Genomic DNA, 14,660 nt, shown 5'->3' on the forward strand with positions numbered 1-14,660 from the left:
AAAACACACAATTATACACCAATATACTCTATTCAGGGTTGTATACAAAACACACAATTATACACCAATATACTCTTTTCAGGGTTGTATACAAAACACAATTGCAATTTTATCCATGGTCAGCCTATTAACACGTGGGAGGAGTAGTAATAGGGCCTTGTTAACATTCTATAATGACGTATTTGGGAAGCTCTAGAAATAGTTATTTCGTAAAAAAACTAAATATATTTACATATAAAAAGATTACTGTGATTGTCAACAATTATTAAAAATGTATTTAAACTTAGCCTGTTCTACTCAATATTTCAAAAATTCAAACAATTGCAAAAATGTCAATACTTTATTTAAACTTTTAACGCGTTTCAAATTTCCCGATCTTCATTGTGCATTGTGCATGTAGTTTGCACAATGCAAGGATTCATATTACAAGAAGGGGAAATATGGTTAAAAATAAAACTAACAATATTAATTATAATAATAATAATAATAATAACAATAATAATAATAATAATAATAATAATAATAATAATAATAAAAACCTGGCATCCATTAAACTGTTTGGAGTCCACTTTAAAGTCAGTACTTCTCCGTCCTGGAATTTGAATAATTAAATCTGGATTTCGCACCAGGCCTTAATTAGCCTAGACACATTCCATAAACTCATTTATACTGGCTTAAATTGTATTTTTACCTTGCTATTTATTATGAGTGTGAGTAGTGGAAATAAAATAGATTGTCAAGTACAATAGATGGCGTACACTCTCAGTATCTTCGTCACAATTCAATTCAATTTCAATGTCGTTTTTTTTTTCATTTGAAACTTGTGACGTCGAGCATAATTGGTCTATTTCCATCTATTCTACTTGAAAAATAAAAAAATTTAATTGTAGGAGGGGGGGGGGGAGATAAATCTTTCTTGATGATTGATTTAAAAATGCATGAAGAAGTAACCTGATGGAGAGAGAGGTAGCCAGGAAGCCCCCCAGTTGAATTCCGTTGTAAAACATTTATATTGTTCTTTCCTAGATATTTATTCATATTTTTCTAAATATTTCTATTTTTTATCAATAAACAATAAAGAATATGGATTTATAGGATTAAATATTATCTTTAGATATTGTAGAGTAGTTTTAGTTTTGGGTTATAGGAATAAATATTATTGTTACTTTATATAAATAGAGCTGATTCAAGTTCATAGGATTAAGGATTAAATGGTTACTGTATATAGAAGAGCTGATTCAAGTTTAAAGGGTTAAGGATTAAGGATTAAACTTGTTACCGTTATAGAAGTGCGGATTTAAGTTTAAAGGATTAAGGATTAAGGATTAAACTTGTTACAGTATAGAAGAGCGGATTCAAGTTTAAAGGATTAAGGATTAAACTTGCTACCGTATAGAAGAGCAGATTCAAGTTTAAACCGGATTAAGGATTAAACTTGTTACCGTATAGAAGAGCGGATTCAAGTTTAAACCGGATTAAGGATTAAACTTGTTACCGTATAGAAGTGCGGATTAAAATTTAAAGGATTAAGAATTAAGGATTAAACTTGTTACCGTATATAGGAGTGCGGATTCAAGTTTAAAGGATTAAGAATTATGGATTAAACGTGTTACCGTATAGAAGAGCGGATTTTCTATTCTGGTGAAGGGATTCCACGTACTCTCTGAAAATGTATAGTTAAATAAGATTTGGATAAACAAAATTATTGTTTTAACCAAACCAAACCTTCAGAATATCGTCAGAGGGGGGGGGGATAACTTTTCTTTGACAGAATTTAAGTAATTAAAGATGGTTGTAAACAAAATGCCAAACTTAAATTGTCAGTCTAGATAGATTACTTTCTCTCTATTATTTACATGTAAAGTTAATTTGTATTACAAAAAAAGTTTTAAAAGGATTTTAAGTTTTAAAACCGTGTAAAGTTAAGTAAATGGACAGTGGGCATTGAAGTTAAAAAGGATTGAGATACTAAAGCATTATATCTCATAAAGGTAACATTACCTCCAAAAGAGATGAGTAGCAATGAATGCTTTTTGTTTCGGGATTTAAAAAAAAAACTGTGGTCTGCCGTTTTGTATCATAAGAATGGACTATAGAAAAGTCTTTTTTACAAACTCTGATTTTCTATTTCTAATCCTTATGTCTTTGCAACTCTATGCCAGAGAAACATCAAAAATATCAGTTCCTTTGTTCAAATTTTATGAAAAAAGAACGCCGCATTTTCGAAAACTTACATTCTTTAAACTACTTTTATAGCTAACAGCTTTATGAAAATCAGAGACAAAAAACTGTTCCAATGCCCAAATCCAATATCCATGGTCAAATATGTCTACCTTGCTATATGAGGGATAGAACTGCGCCTTTCCTCACTCTCATACTAAAAATTAACAAAATATTTAGTAATTTAGTAAATCAGTAATCAGTAAATATTTAGTGGTTTAGGATGAATAAGAAAAATAAGAAATTATTTCTAAATTAATTCAGGGTTAATGGGACACTATAGTTTCATTAGAAGTAAATATTTCCATTTACTGATAGCGTCGATTCAAGGATTCATAACTCTAATTGGATAATGAGATAGATGATATACCTCCATTCTATTTCTATTGGTTCAGAATAGACAACAAACACATGACTAAACCCTGATTGGAACAGGCGCTAATGAAACCCGGTTTTTGGCGGATTTAAGACGCGGCTCAAATTCATAAAATTCGAACTCAGGATGGTGGGGGGGAGGGAACCGGAAGGGACTCTCTTCAAATTTTCTGATCCCTATATCTTGGCTTCCTGTTAGTACAAGCCTTTGATATTTCAAACTTAGACTTTTTGATCAGAATTCATAGTTTGAAATAAGTAAGGTCTACGAAATCGGGTTGTGGCTAAGACGCAATTCCTTTCATGTAATTTTTTCATACAAATCCTATCAACAAGTGTATGGTAACAAATGAAGAGGGTGTCAATGAACCTACAGGATACATCTTTTCTTTTAACATTTTTTCTCCCTACATCTCAAATATATATTTTCTACATCTCAAATTTATCTTTCTACATCTCAAATATATTTTTCTACATCTCAAATTTATCTTCCTTCATCTCAAAATTATCTTCCTTCATCTCAAATTTATGTTCCTTCATCTCAAATTTATCTTCCTACATCTCAAATTTATGTTCCTTCATCTCAAATTTATGTTCCTTCATCTCGAATATATCTTCCTACATCTCAAATGTATATTCCTACATCTAGAATGTATCTTCCTACATCTAGAATATATCTTCCTTCATCTCAAATTTATGTTCCTTCATCTAGAATATATCTTCCTACATCTCAAATTTATCTTCTTACATTTCAAATTTATGTTCCTTCATCTCAAATTTATCTTCCTACATCTATAATATATCTTCCTACATCTCAAATTTATCTTCCTTCATCTCAAATTTATCTTCCTAAATCTCAAATGTATCTTCCTTCATCTAGAATATATCTTCCTACATCTCAAATTTTTCTTCCTACATCTCAAATTAATGTTCCTTCATCTAGAATGTATCTTATACATCTCAAATTTATCTTCCTTTATCTAGACTGTATCTTTCTTCATCGCAAACTTATGTTCCTTCATCTAGAATGTATCTTTCTACATCTCAAATTATAATGATACATCGGCAAAAAAATATTTATATATATAAATACCTGTTTTGGGCCAAATACCCCCCTTTCTACGCCCCTGATCAAGGAAAAAAAATTTGAAATTTTGTTATGCCCCTTATGAATTAAAAGAATATAGGTGCACCATTTATCTCTATTATTACAAGAGTTATTACAAACTCCAGGAGACTAGTGAGGTCCTTTATTGCCTACATAATAAGTAATAATATTAAGAAGTTTTAATAAAGCAGTGTGTAATACTAAAAGGTTTTAATAAAGCAATGTGTAATACTAAAATGTTTTAATAAAGCAGTATGTAATACTAATAAGTTTTAAAAAAGAAGTGTGTAATACTAAAAAGTTTCAATAAAGCAGTGTGTTATACTAGTAAGTTTTAATAAAGCAATGTTATGCTAAAAAGTTTTAATAAAGTAGTGTGTTATATTAAAAAGTTTTAATAAAGTAGTGTTTTATACTTACAAGTTTTACACAAATCAGTTGGAAATAGAAGTTTAAAAAATCAGTGTGTGAAGTTTTGACAAAGCAATGTGTGTACTGTGTAGTACTAAAAAGTTTTAAAAAGGAGTTGAAACATGTTTCCAATAATTGATAGTTTTTGCTTGAAATTCTGCTCCTTTGCGGTGGTAAATGTTGTGGAAACTGTTGGGTCACATGTGATACAGTTTACACACACATTTAATATTAAACTTACATGGCAGTTCAAAAATAATGAAATTTATTAAAAAGTTTTTAAAGAAACACTAATGTGTTAAATCTTTTATCTTAGCTTAGCAACTTTCAACACATAAATTCTGCTACTATAATGATGTTGTGATTTTGTTGATCTTTTACGATCAGCGGTTCAAGGGATCTTAAGATCGCTGCGATCATAGTTATCTAGGGGTATCATGCTCCCCCCCCCCCTCCTCTACACCTTGTAGACATTAGAATTATAAAGGTTTTTGTTGTGTTTACATGATAATTCGAACAAGCCAAACAGGATCTAAATATAACCCAAGCCACGCCATTAACAGTTATTTTGGAAGTCGGCCCGATAAGCCAGGGGAGCTAAGGTTAAGATCCAGGCTAGGGTGCAGCGGAGGTTGGCAGAGAGGGGGTAGATGGAAATCAACCCTTTCGATGAGAGGTGGAAGAATATCCTGAGCATCCATCTTCCACTGACTATTATTCATTTCCATCGATCGTATAGTATTTTTAGTTTATTAGTGTTTGTATAAAAATAATAATAATAAATTGTAAAACCGTCTCGCAGAACATTTGATAATTGAGTTGTTGCCTTGAATTTTTAGCATATACAAGAGTATATCAAATAGTCAATGTTTAAAATATAGTTGTGTACATGCATCATGTGGAAAGATTAAAGGATTATAAAATTGGAGTATGTGGCGTGTGTAATCTATATAATTAAGCTCTTTGCTCATACAGTGATAACCAGAAAACAATAGGAATACGACATTATAGCAAAACTGAAGTGTATTTGATGGTGTTACAAAGCAAATAGTTTTACCAGACACTTTTAAAATAACTTTTTCTGTAAAATGGGTCTGTTAACGCTGCACAATTGCTGTGTTCCATGGTCATTGAACTTTTTGAAGTTAAACATTGATTTTTAAAGTCGTCTTACTATTCCAGAGTTTTCTGGTTATCACTGTATATTTACATATTTGTAAATATATAAATTTATATGATAGCAATAGCAGGCCGAACGCCTGGACCGAATGAGCTGACATTTGTTTGGGAACCCTTGAGTACGAGGGTAACATAAGCTTTAAAAAAGTCGAATTTTTTTATTTTTAAAAAATCGATTTTTTTTTCTTCGAAATTTGCGTTTTAAAAATTCCACGGGCTATGCAGTGCACTTTAGCTAGTGTCATATAAATTTGTTCGTGAAACCAATTTTAGTCTAAAAGTGTGTCAAATAATTTATCTTATTTATCTTATTTATCTTACTTTATCTTTCTTTATCTTGATTTATCTGAATTTATCTTTATTTATCTTTATTTATCTTGATTTATCTTGATTTATTTTTAAAAGCAGAAATTTAAAAAAGTTAATTTTCATTTTATTATTTTTTTTCCATTTCAAAGACTTTTGTTCGTTGGCTGAACCACTCCAATTCTTTAAATCTACTCTATTAGACATCAATACTGCTAATGGGAAACCAATACACATGAAATCCATGGTGACCCAAAAAAAATGGGAATTAAGTGACGACTTTTATATCGTCTTCGATCCATGCAGCATTTTTTTCATGAACTCAATAATTGGAGTATTCCAGTGTATACATCTAATATCAAAAACGCCTGGTCTTGAGATTTTTGTATCTTTAAAATTGACAGAGATATTGCAAAATTTTGTAAAAATTTCAATTTATTTAAGAAATCAAAATTGTCTGAATATCTAATATCTTTGTGAATTATTAAGACACGAGAAAGTATTACAACACCCTGTATAGTGTATATAGTTCTAGATAACCAACGATCTTTCCTTCTTAATAACCATTCCTGACCTTCTTAAAATATAAATTATATTACAGAAAACCACTAGATTTTCTTTTTCATATTCTCGTTTATATTTTTTTATTAATCTAACTTGTTTTTTAGGGTTTTCTTTCCTTACAAATATTTCTCTCACCTCATACTTTTGTCATTATCTCCTTCTACATCATGTACTTATCTCCTTCTACATCTTGTACTTATCTCCTTCTAAATCATGTACTTATCTCCTTCTACATCTTGTACTTATCTCCTTCTACCTCTTGTACTTATCTCCTTCTACCTCTTGTACTTATCCCCTTCTACCTCTTGTACTTATCTCCTTCTACATCTTGTACTTATCTCCTTCTACCTCTTGTACTTATCTCCTTCTACCTCTTGTACTTATCTCCTTCTACCTCTTGTACTTATCTCCTTCTACATCTTGTACTTATCTCCTTCTACATCTTGTACTTATCTTCTTCTACCTCTTGTACTTATCTCCTTCTTTCTGTTGTGCTTCATATTACTTCTAACTCTTGAACTTATCTCCTTCTACCTCTTGTACTTATCTTCTTCTACATCATGTACTTATCTCCTTCTACAATTTGAACATTTTTTATTTAAACAAAGACATTGTTCTCTTAAAAATATTATGATTTGTTAAAATTGTTCACACAAATATGATTATCTATAACTTTTAGTAGCAAACTAAACAAACAACCAGTAGGTGGCAGCCCCCTCCCCTTCCTCCCCTCCCCATGTCACAATAATCAAACAAAAGTAATGAATGTTTCCTAGCTGTAGACCTTCACAACAACACCTAACTAGAATATAATTCATTGTGTTATCTGGAAATATATATATATATAATATATATAGAGATATATATATACAATAAATATTGATATTGGAATTATAAAGATAGATTTGTACATATATCATAATACAAAGGCTCCCAAGGAGCTTTGCACTCTCCTTGAGTAAACATTTCCACTTTTTACTACTTTTTTGTGCTAGCATGTTTTCTTTAAATATATATAAAAACAATTTTCATACAAAAAATAAATTCAGATTATTTTTTGCTGGATATTCAAAAAGTTTGGTACATACTTGAGAAAAAAATGTTTAGATTAAATTCTGACCTTTTAAGATCAAATTCACATTCTATTTAAGATTTAAATAGCTGTAAATAAAGATCTAGAAAATTATTTAATTTCAAAATCTCTGTTTACAAAAGATTAAAATAATTTTAGATGACGATTCAAATTACTGCCCAGTGACAAACCCGATGGAACACCCTACCCCCCCCCCCAAAAAAAAAAACAGAATCAAATAAAAATTTGATAAAAAATTATAAAACTGTAATTTTATCTCGCAAAGAAAATCAAAAAAAAACTTAAAGCTCTACTTGAAGAAATTTTTTAAAAAAGTTAATATATGATGTTTATATTGCTGACAAATCAAACAAATAAACCTTGACATTGATCCTAGAACCATTTGTGCTTTTATATATTCAATACATATCCAGATATTTGATAAATATATATATACAGTATTTATTACATATTTTTATATATTTAATACATATCCAGATATTTAATAAATATATAAATATATATATACAGTATTTATTACATATTTTCAAGCTTGTGTACACCTTCATTCAGTAACATTATGGATTTTATTCAGGGGGAGAAAAGAGAGTATTTATGAACTATAAATAAAAAGGATTTACAATTTACTTAGATTAGAAGAGCTACATTATTATTTAATCACATTATAAACATATTTTCAGATTTAAGACACCAGTAATAAGGTGTTTAGAAATAAACGTTTATCAATCAATCAATCAATTAAACATATTTTCGGTTTTTACCGGTGTTTCTCTTTAAACGATTTTGATCGATTCAATTAAAATTAATAAAATCGGTTTCTTATAATACAATATTGTAAGTATGTATGTGGACTAATTTCGATGGGGCGGAAGGGTCGAGAGGGTGGGAGAGTTTTTAATATAAAATTTACTCACCGATGATAGCATTCTTTTAAATCCCCTGTTTGGTGTGGCGGGCTGTGATCCACGTGAGTTTAAGGATGAGATACGATGCCGCTGAACCAGTTCATCAGCTGGGGGATCATGCCTAAACCGGTTTTAGTTTATCCACCATTTTGAATATTGTATAAAGTAATTATATATGATTTAAATGCATATAGGGGGATTTAAGTTTTAATTCATTAAAGGCGTTCATAACTATTAATTTAAAGGGGGGGGGGGGTTGACTTAAGCTAGCTGCTAAAAAATATGAATGAATGAACTAAGGTTATTGTTAAACTTTAAACGAATTCTGGAAAATATTTTTTTAATCTTATCTTGAGAGAAGATAACAGAGATTCAGAAAGGAAAGTTTTCATTCCTTTTCGATTTAAAATCAAATTTAAATCCAGCTCTGACTCAAGATTGTATCAGATTTTCCAATTCTTATTGTTTTAGTCATTCTTTTAAAGGCTTTTAACTAATTTTTAGTGTTAAATAAGGATGCAGATTACAGAATTAAAATATAAAATGTTTATGACCGTAAACGGTAAATGGAAAACGTATTGAAGAAAGTAGATGATAAAGGTTATTTGGTATTTACGGTAAACGGTAGACAGTAGACGGTAAACAGTTTACGGTAGACGATAAACGTTATTTGGTATACACAGTAAACAGTAGACAGTAGACGGTAAACAGTTTACGGTAGACAGGATGGTAGACGGTAATCTGTAGATGGTAAACAATTTACGGTAGACAGTAAACAGTTTATGGTAGACAGTAAACAGTTTACGGTAGACAGGACAATAGACAGTAGACAGTAGACGGTAAACAGATTACAGTAGACAGGACAGTAGACGGTAAACAATTTACGGTAGACAGGACGGTAGACAGTAAACAATTTACGGTAGACAAGACGGTAGACGGTAGACAGTTATAGACGATAAACAGTATACAGTAGACAGTAGTTGGTAGACACAAACAGTAAACATAAACAATATATGGTAAACATAGCTATAGCTAGGTAAACTGTAGCATCATTAATATATATTAAACCTATATTTGTTTTCTTTATGAAAGATGTAATTTACAAATGTCAGGGAAATCAAGAAGCAAAAGAAGGAGTATTGATTATTACATAGTAGAACAAAAGATCCGTTTTATTACAGTGTACACTTATAATGTTCATATGACGTCATGATATAATGTTCATATGACGTCATGATATAATGTTCATATGACGTCATGATATAATGTTCATATGACGTCATGATATAATGTTCTTATGACGTCATGATATAATGCATTTAAGGATCGAATATTACTCGGGGTGGTGTTGACAAATGAATTCTACAAGAATATTATTAATGAAAAATCTGTCTGCTTGTTTGGTAAGTTTAGGTAATCAATCTTGATTGGATTAATTATTTGTTCAGTGCATATCAAGGTTGCATAATAAAGTAAGGTTACTCTCGATGCGCTCTAATGAATAACAGAAAATGTCGTCTCCCAAGATAGATAGATAAAAACCTCATATGACGTCACTCTAGCCTCTATAATCAGTGACGTCATTGGAGCGCATCAAAAGTAACCAACATTATTTTACAACCTTGGTGCATATGTAGTGTTTATTATTGCAAACTACTAAGCTACTGATTGCAATGAACAAGCAGAGTAAGGAATGTTTTACATATTTTTTGCTTGGTTTCTTAGATTAAAGTGTCTTTTTTATTTGTCGTATAGTATATTTTCTAGTTGGCTGTACCCCATTTACCACAGTTGTCTATTATACTCCAGTATGATCTGTGCTCTAGTGTACTTCATTGTACTATAGTGTTCTTAGTAGAGATAAGAGAGTACAGAGATCTATTAAATGCTAGAATATGCAATATTTTCCACAACAGGTTCAATTGTGGAAAACTGGAGTACACGACCAATAGCAGACGTCAATATTCAGGGGTTTTTAAGGGAGTACACGACCAATAGCAGACGTCAATATTCAGGGGTATTTAAGGGAGTACACGACCAATAGCAGACGTCAATATTCAGAGGTATTTAAGGGAGTACACGACAAATAGCAGACGTCAATATTCAGGGGTATTTAAGGGAGTACACGACCAATAGCAGACGTCAATATTCAGGGGTATTTAAGGGAGTACACGACCAATAGCAGACGTCAATATTCAGAGGTATTTAAGGGAGTACACGACCAATAGCAGACGTCAATATTCAGGGGTATTTAAGGGAGTACACGACCAATAGCAGACGTCAATATTCAGGGGTATTTAAGGGTTCTTTGGATACTAAATACAAAACCTTTAAAAATAGATTAAGTAAGACATTTTATGTTTTATGTTAAAATTGTGTTTCTTTAAAAATTGTAAAACTTTACAAGTGGCAAGTAGTTGGAAGTCAAAAACCTTTTGTAAAAATAAAGCATGTCTTGCTGGTACGAATATAGGCCTAGGCCCGTGAAAGCTAATTAGCAGTCTGTATATATCTAGTATGTGGTCCTCAGTGTACTCTTCTGTACTCTTGTGAGCTCTATAGTGTACTCTATTGTATGGAGTGTATGCTAGTGTACGATAGTGTACGTTAGATAACGCTAGTGTACGTTAGATAACGGTAGTGTACGCTTGTTTACGCTAATTTACGCTAGTGTACTTTCAAAGTACGCTAGTTCACTTTAGTGTACTCTAGTGTACTCAATGTACTTGTTTATTTATGTACTGCTAACTAAAAGGGAAAATTACGATTACCAGTACTGTTCATGAGCGGAAACCCTGCTGTACTCTAAAGCACAGGGTCCAACTAGTAGAGAGGAGAGTAAAGGACCGTAGTCAGGGTCTCCTATCAGAGACTTAGAACAATCATAGAACCTAGGAATATATATATATTTATAGTCTAATAATAGATTAACATATGATAAATAAAGACGCACTAATGTGGACGCATGCATGATTGATAGATAGATAGATAGATATAAAGGAAATAAACAGATAGATATACGGAAAGAAAATATATTATAGATGGATGGATATAACGTATAGATAGCTGGATAGAACATATATATAGATGGATAGAACATACAGATAGCTTTGGATGCATTAACAGAGAGATGGCTAGAAAACATACAGATATATGTAAAGAAAACATACATCTATATCTATACAAAATATAGAATTTATAAAATTAAATAAGGCAGATCCTTGGAATTTGAATGGCATATATCAAGGCTTTTATAAAAGATTTGATAAAAGAGAGTTCCTATATATTAAATATTACTCCAAAGGAAGATTAAATACATAAATTTATGAATAGAAAAGTTTAAAGAAGACTTAAAAATATAAATAAACCCTCTAAATAATTTCTTGATCGGATTATAGAAAAGTTTTCCGTAAAAAAATTAATCAATACTTGAAGGTAAACCATTCACGCTAACTCAACAAAATCTTTACGTGTACGGAATACGTATATTTGGTTTGATATTTACCATGGCGGAACTAGGGATCGAAAACTTATTTCTCCATACCCCCCCCCCCTCACACACATCTCCCTCTTTTTAAAGGGAGTGTTCGCGAAAATTTAAGGGGGTGTAGACTTACGTCGAAAAATTATCGATGTAAATTTGTTTACGATCAGAGTCGAATGTTGCAACTTTCTGAATTTGTATGAACGTCCTTCGGTATGAGTCGTTTTTAACAATTTTCTCCTTATAGACGCAACAGATGGAAAATGATTAGTAGCAATCACAATCAAATATTTTTCGACGAAACCATTTCATTTTTCGCGAACACTCTCGGCCTTTAAGTTTTTTTTCGATTTATCAAAATTTGAAGTTCTATTGAGAAGAAAATAATGTTTATTGCGAAACCGTAACAATTTCCTCTTCTCATACTGCCAACATAATCAAAACTAGAGGAGCTACGAGGTCACAAAATCAGACCAGGAATGTCGCATTGAATTGACCTTCTCCTTCAGTTCACAGTGCATAGTCTAATGACATCAATGTTTAATAAAGGAATGGAGTCTTTGTCACCAACTCTGTTTTTCTAATTCTTATATCTTTGCAACCCAGTGCCATAGAACTAACATATTTCAAGCTATGAATTTTATATGTTGTGCATAGCCGCCCAAATGGCAGATTGGGCTGAAATTTTTTGTGGACACTCATGGGTGGCTAGGGGGTGTTGTAGGCTAAAAAAATCAAAATATTTCGTTAAAATTTTTTTCCAATTTAAAAAAAAATCCACGAGCAACGACGGGCTCTTAACAGCTAAGAATAAGAGAGGCGTGAGGCTGGATTTCTATATTATTTTAATTAAATTCTGTTTTTATATATGACAGAAGAAAACATATTTTTGAACCTGAAGAGAAGATAATTAGATAAGTGCACCTCTTGTATTTTCTTGCCTAAAACCGTGTCGGTAATTGTGCTGCGAGAAAATTGTTAACATTTTTTTTAAAAATTCAAATTGTACAATGTACATGCGAAATTATACGCATTACAGTGCATGTATGTACAGTCAAGTACAGTTATTTTTTTACATGCAATGCATGTGCACTGTACAGTTGTATTATTAGGTACACTGAAAAGCTTACATTGTATGGTAAAAGGGTGCCTATTTTAAAGGAATTGAGTCTTCTGCATAAACTAAAATTTTCCTATCCCTATATCTTTGGAACCTAATGGCGTAAACCTTTGATATCCCAAACTTAGATTATTCGATCTGACAGAAATTATAGTTTTAAATGTCTAAGATCTACGACATTGTATTGCAAATATATTGGAATTAGAAAATTAGAGTTTGTGAAAAATCTTAATTATCTCAACTGCAGTTGAATTGGTAATGGGAATTTAATTAAATTTGTTTTAATTGCGATAACATTGTCTTAACATAATGTTGCTTCGATCAATAAATTCATTTCTATTCTGAGTGGAAATGTAAAAACCGACCTTCCTCTCCCCACTTTAGTGTTTAACATGAATCAAACAGAAATAGTTTTAGTTTCTTAAACAAACTAACAATTTAGCCCCTTTCAGCTCCATTCAAGGAAGCTTTCTCCATGGAAAACATGCAAATTCTGATTTGTATTTTTTTATTTTTGTCGATTCTTAATCGATCTTGATTATTGTTCAATCCATTCATAACACATAAAAACTCTTGTTAAAAATAATGAAACCACTGCAAATTAGACAGATGGAGAAATTGATGTGACATTGATAGCATTTGCATAATGGAAATTAAAAACAATTTTGTTTCTCTATAAAGCTTTTAAAGGATTTATGATTGATAACATTTAAGATTTCAATTTTACGCGTAATTTACTTTATCATAACATGAAATGAAATGCGAAGTAAAATTACTTGTTCTTGATTGTGATTTTTTGTCTTATATTAGAATCTTAATCATAATCAAGTATTCTTTAAACATGATAATAAATGATGAAATTATTAAATATAAATCGATGTATGGAATAATTGTATTTGTAATCTCGTTGTAAAACTAGCTTCATCTAATCATGTTCAGAGGAATCATAATTTAATTGTCCCCGAACTTAGTCAGTAAACCTTCAATTATGGATCTATTTTTCTCAATCAAATGTATTTTTTACTTTTCTCTCTTTCGTTAGTAAATTTTTTAAAAATCAAAATAAATTTAGTTTAATGTTAATTGTTTATTTGTTTTGAATGTTTGGAATAATATTTTCTAAATATTTTATTTTAAACTTACAGCCAGGTATCATAAAAAGTAAAATCAATTATACTTTTAACAGAAATATCGACAAAGAATATTTGCCATTTGTTCTGATGGGCCTCATTTCGAAAATTTAATAAATCAATATTAGACTTGCAAAAAGCGTTTGATTTTCAGAACCTAATACAGATGCACTTAATTAAGAGCAATATCAAATTTAGTTTGATAGGAGAGTCTGACATCCATGTATCACAATACCATATCTCATGTCTAAGGTTAAAATCATGCATGAGCTAGGAGGGGGGGGGGGAGGTGGTCAAACCTATATAAGACGAAAATGCCCCACCCGGGGATAGGGGTAAGATGAAGAAAGGAGTTACTAACAGGAAGGGGTTGTTCAAAGTGTTTAGCTGACCCTCCAGTTAAACAGGTTGAAAAGATTCAAAATGATTGAAAACTTAATTTGACCGATAAAGTGGAAGAGAAGATAATGCTGTTTAATTCTGATAATTTCTTGGAGAAAAACTACAAATAAAAATAAAAAGTTTTCAGAAGCAAAAACATGGAAATCTAATTCATTCTTGGTAAATTTCACAACAAAGAATAATTAAATTATTGAAAAATGAAAAGAAAAAAATATCCAAATTTTTTAACCCTAAACATATTCAACGATATTTTTAAAGATTTTGTTAATCAGCGTATTACTCCCCCTAATGCCTCCAACCCTCGCCTTAAAGAACCTCATAGTTCGAGCAGTGAACTAATAATCTTGTTTATTAAGGGTTAGA

General features: G+C 30.9%; 1 protein-coding gene across 4 annotated transcripts in view; it reads right to left on the reverse strand.

The window, feature by feature from the left end:
* Positions 1–14,660, reverse strand: part of LOC111698420 (small G protein signaling modulator 2) — a 59,956-nt gene that overhangs the window by 30,855 nt on the left and 14,441 nt on the right. For all 4 annotated transcript variants that reach the window (XM_023468756.1, XM_023468755.1, XM_023468757.1 and 1 more), the window contains exons 9-14: positions 10,933–11,052; positions 8,171–8,282; positions 2,334–2,377; positions 1,614–1,663; positions 952–1,022; positions 540–592 (exon numbers count right to left, since the gene is read on the reverse strand). In XM_023468756.1, coding sequence (XP_023324524.1) covers positions 540–592; positions 952–1,022; positions 1,614–1,663; positions 2,334–2,377; positions 8,171–8,282; positions 10,933–11,052 — 450 coding nt within the window. The remainder of the gene's footprint in view (positions 1–539; positions 593–951; positions 1,023–1,613; positions 1,664–2,333; positions 2,378–8,170; positions 8,283–10,932; positions 11,053–14,660) is intronic.

Source organism: Eurytemora carolleeae, unplaced genomic scaffold, assembly GCF_000591075.1.
Source record: "Eurytemora carolleeae unplaced genomic scaffold, Eaff_2.0 scaffold50, whole genome shotgun sequence".
In the NCBI taxonomy this organism is placed as follows: Eukaryota; Metazoa; Arthropoda; class Copepoda; order Calanoida; family Temoridae; genus Eurytemora; species Eurytemora carolleeae.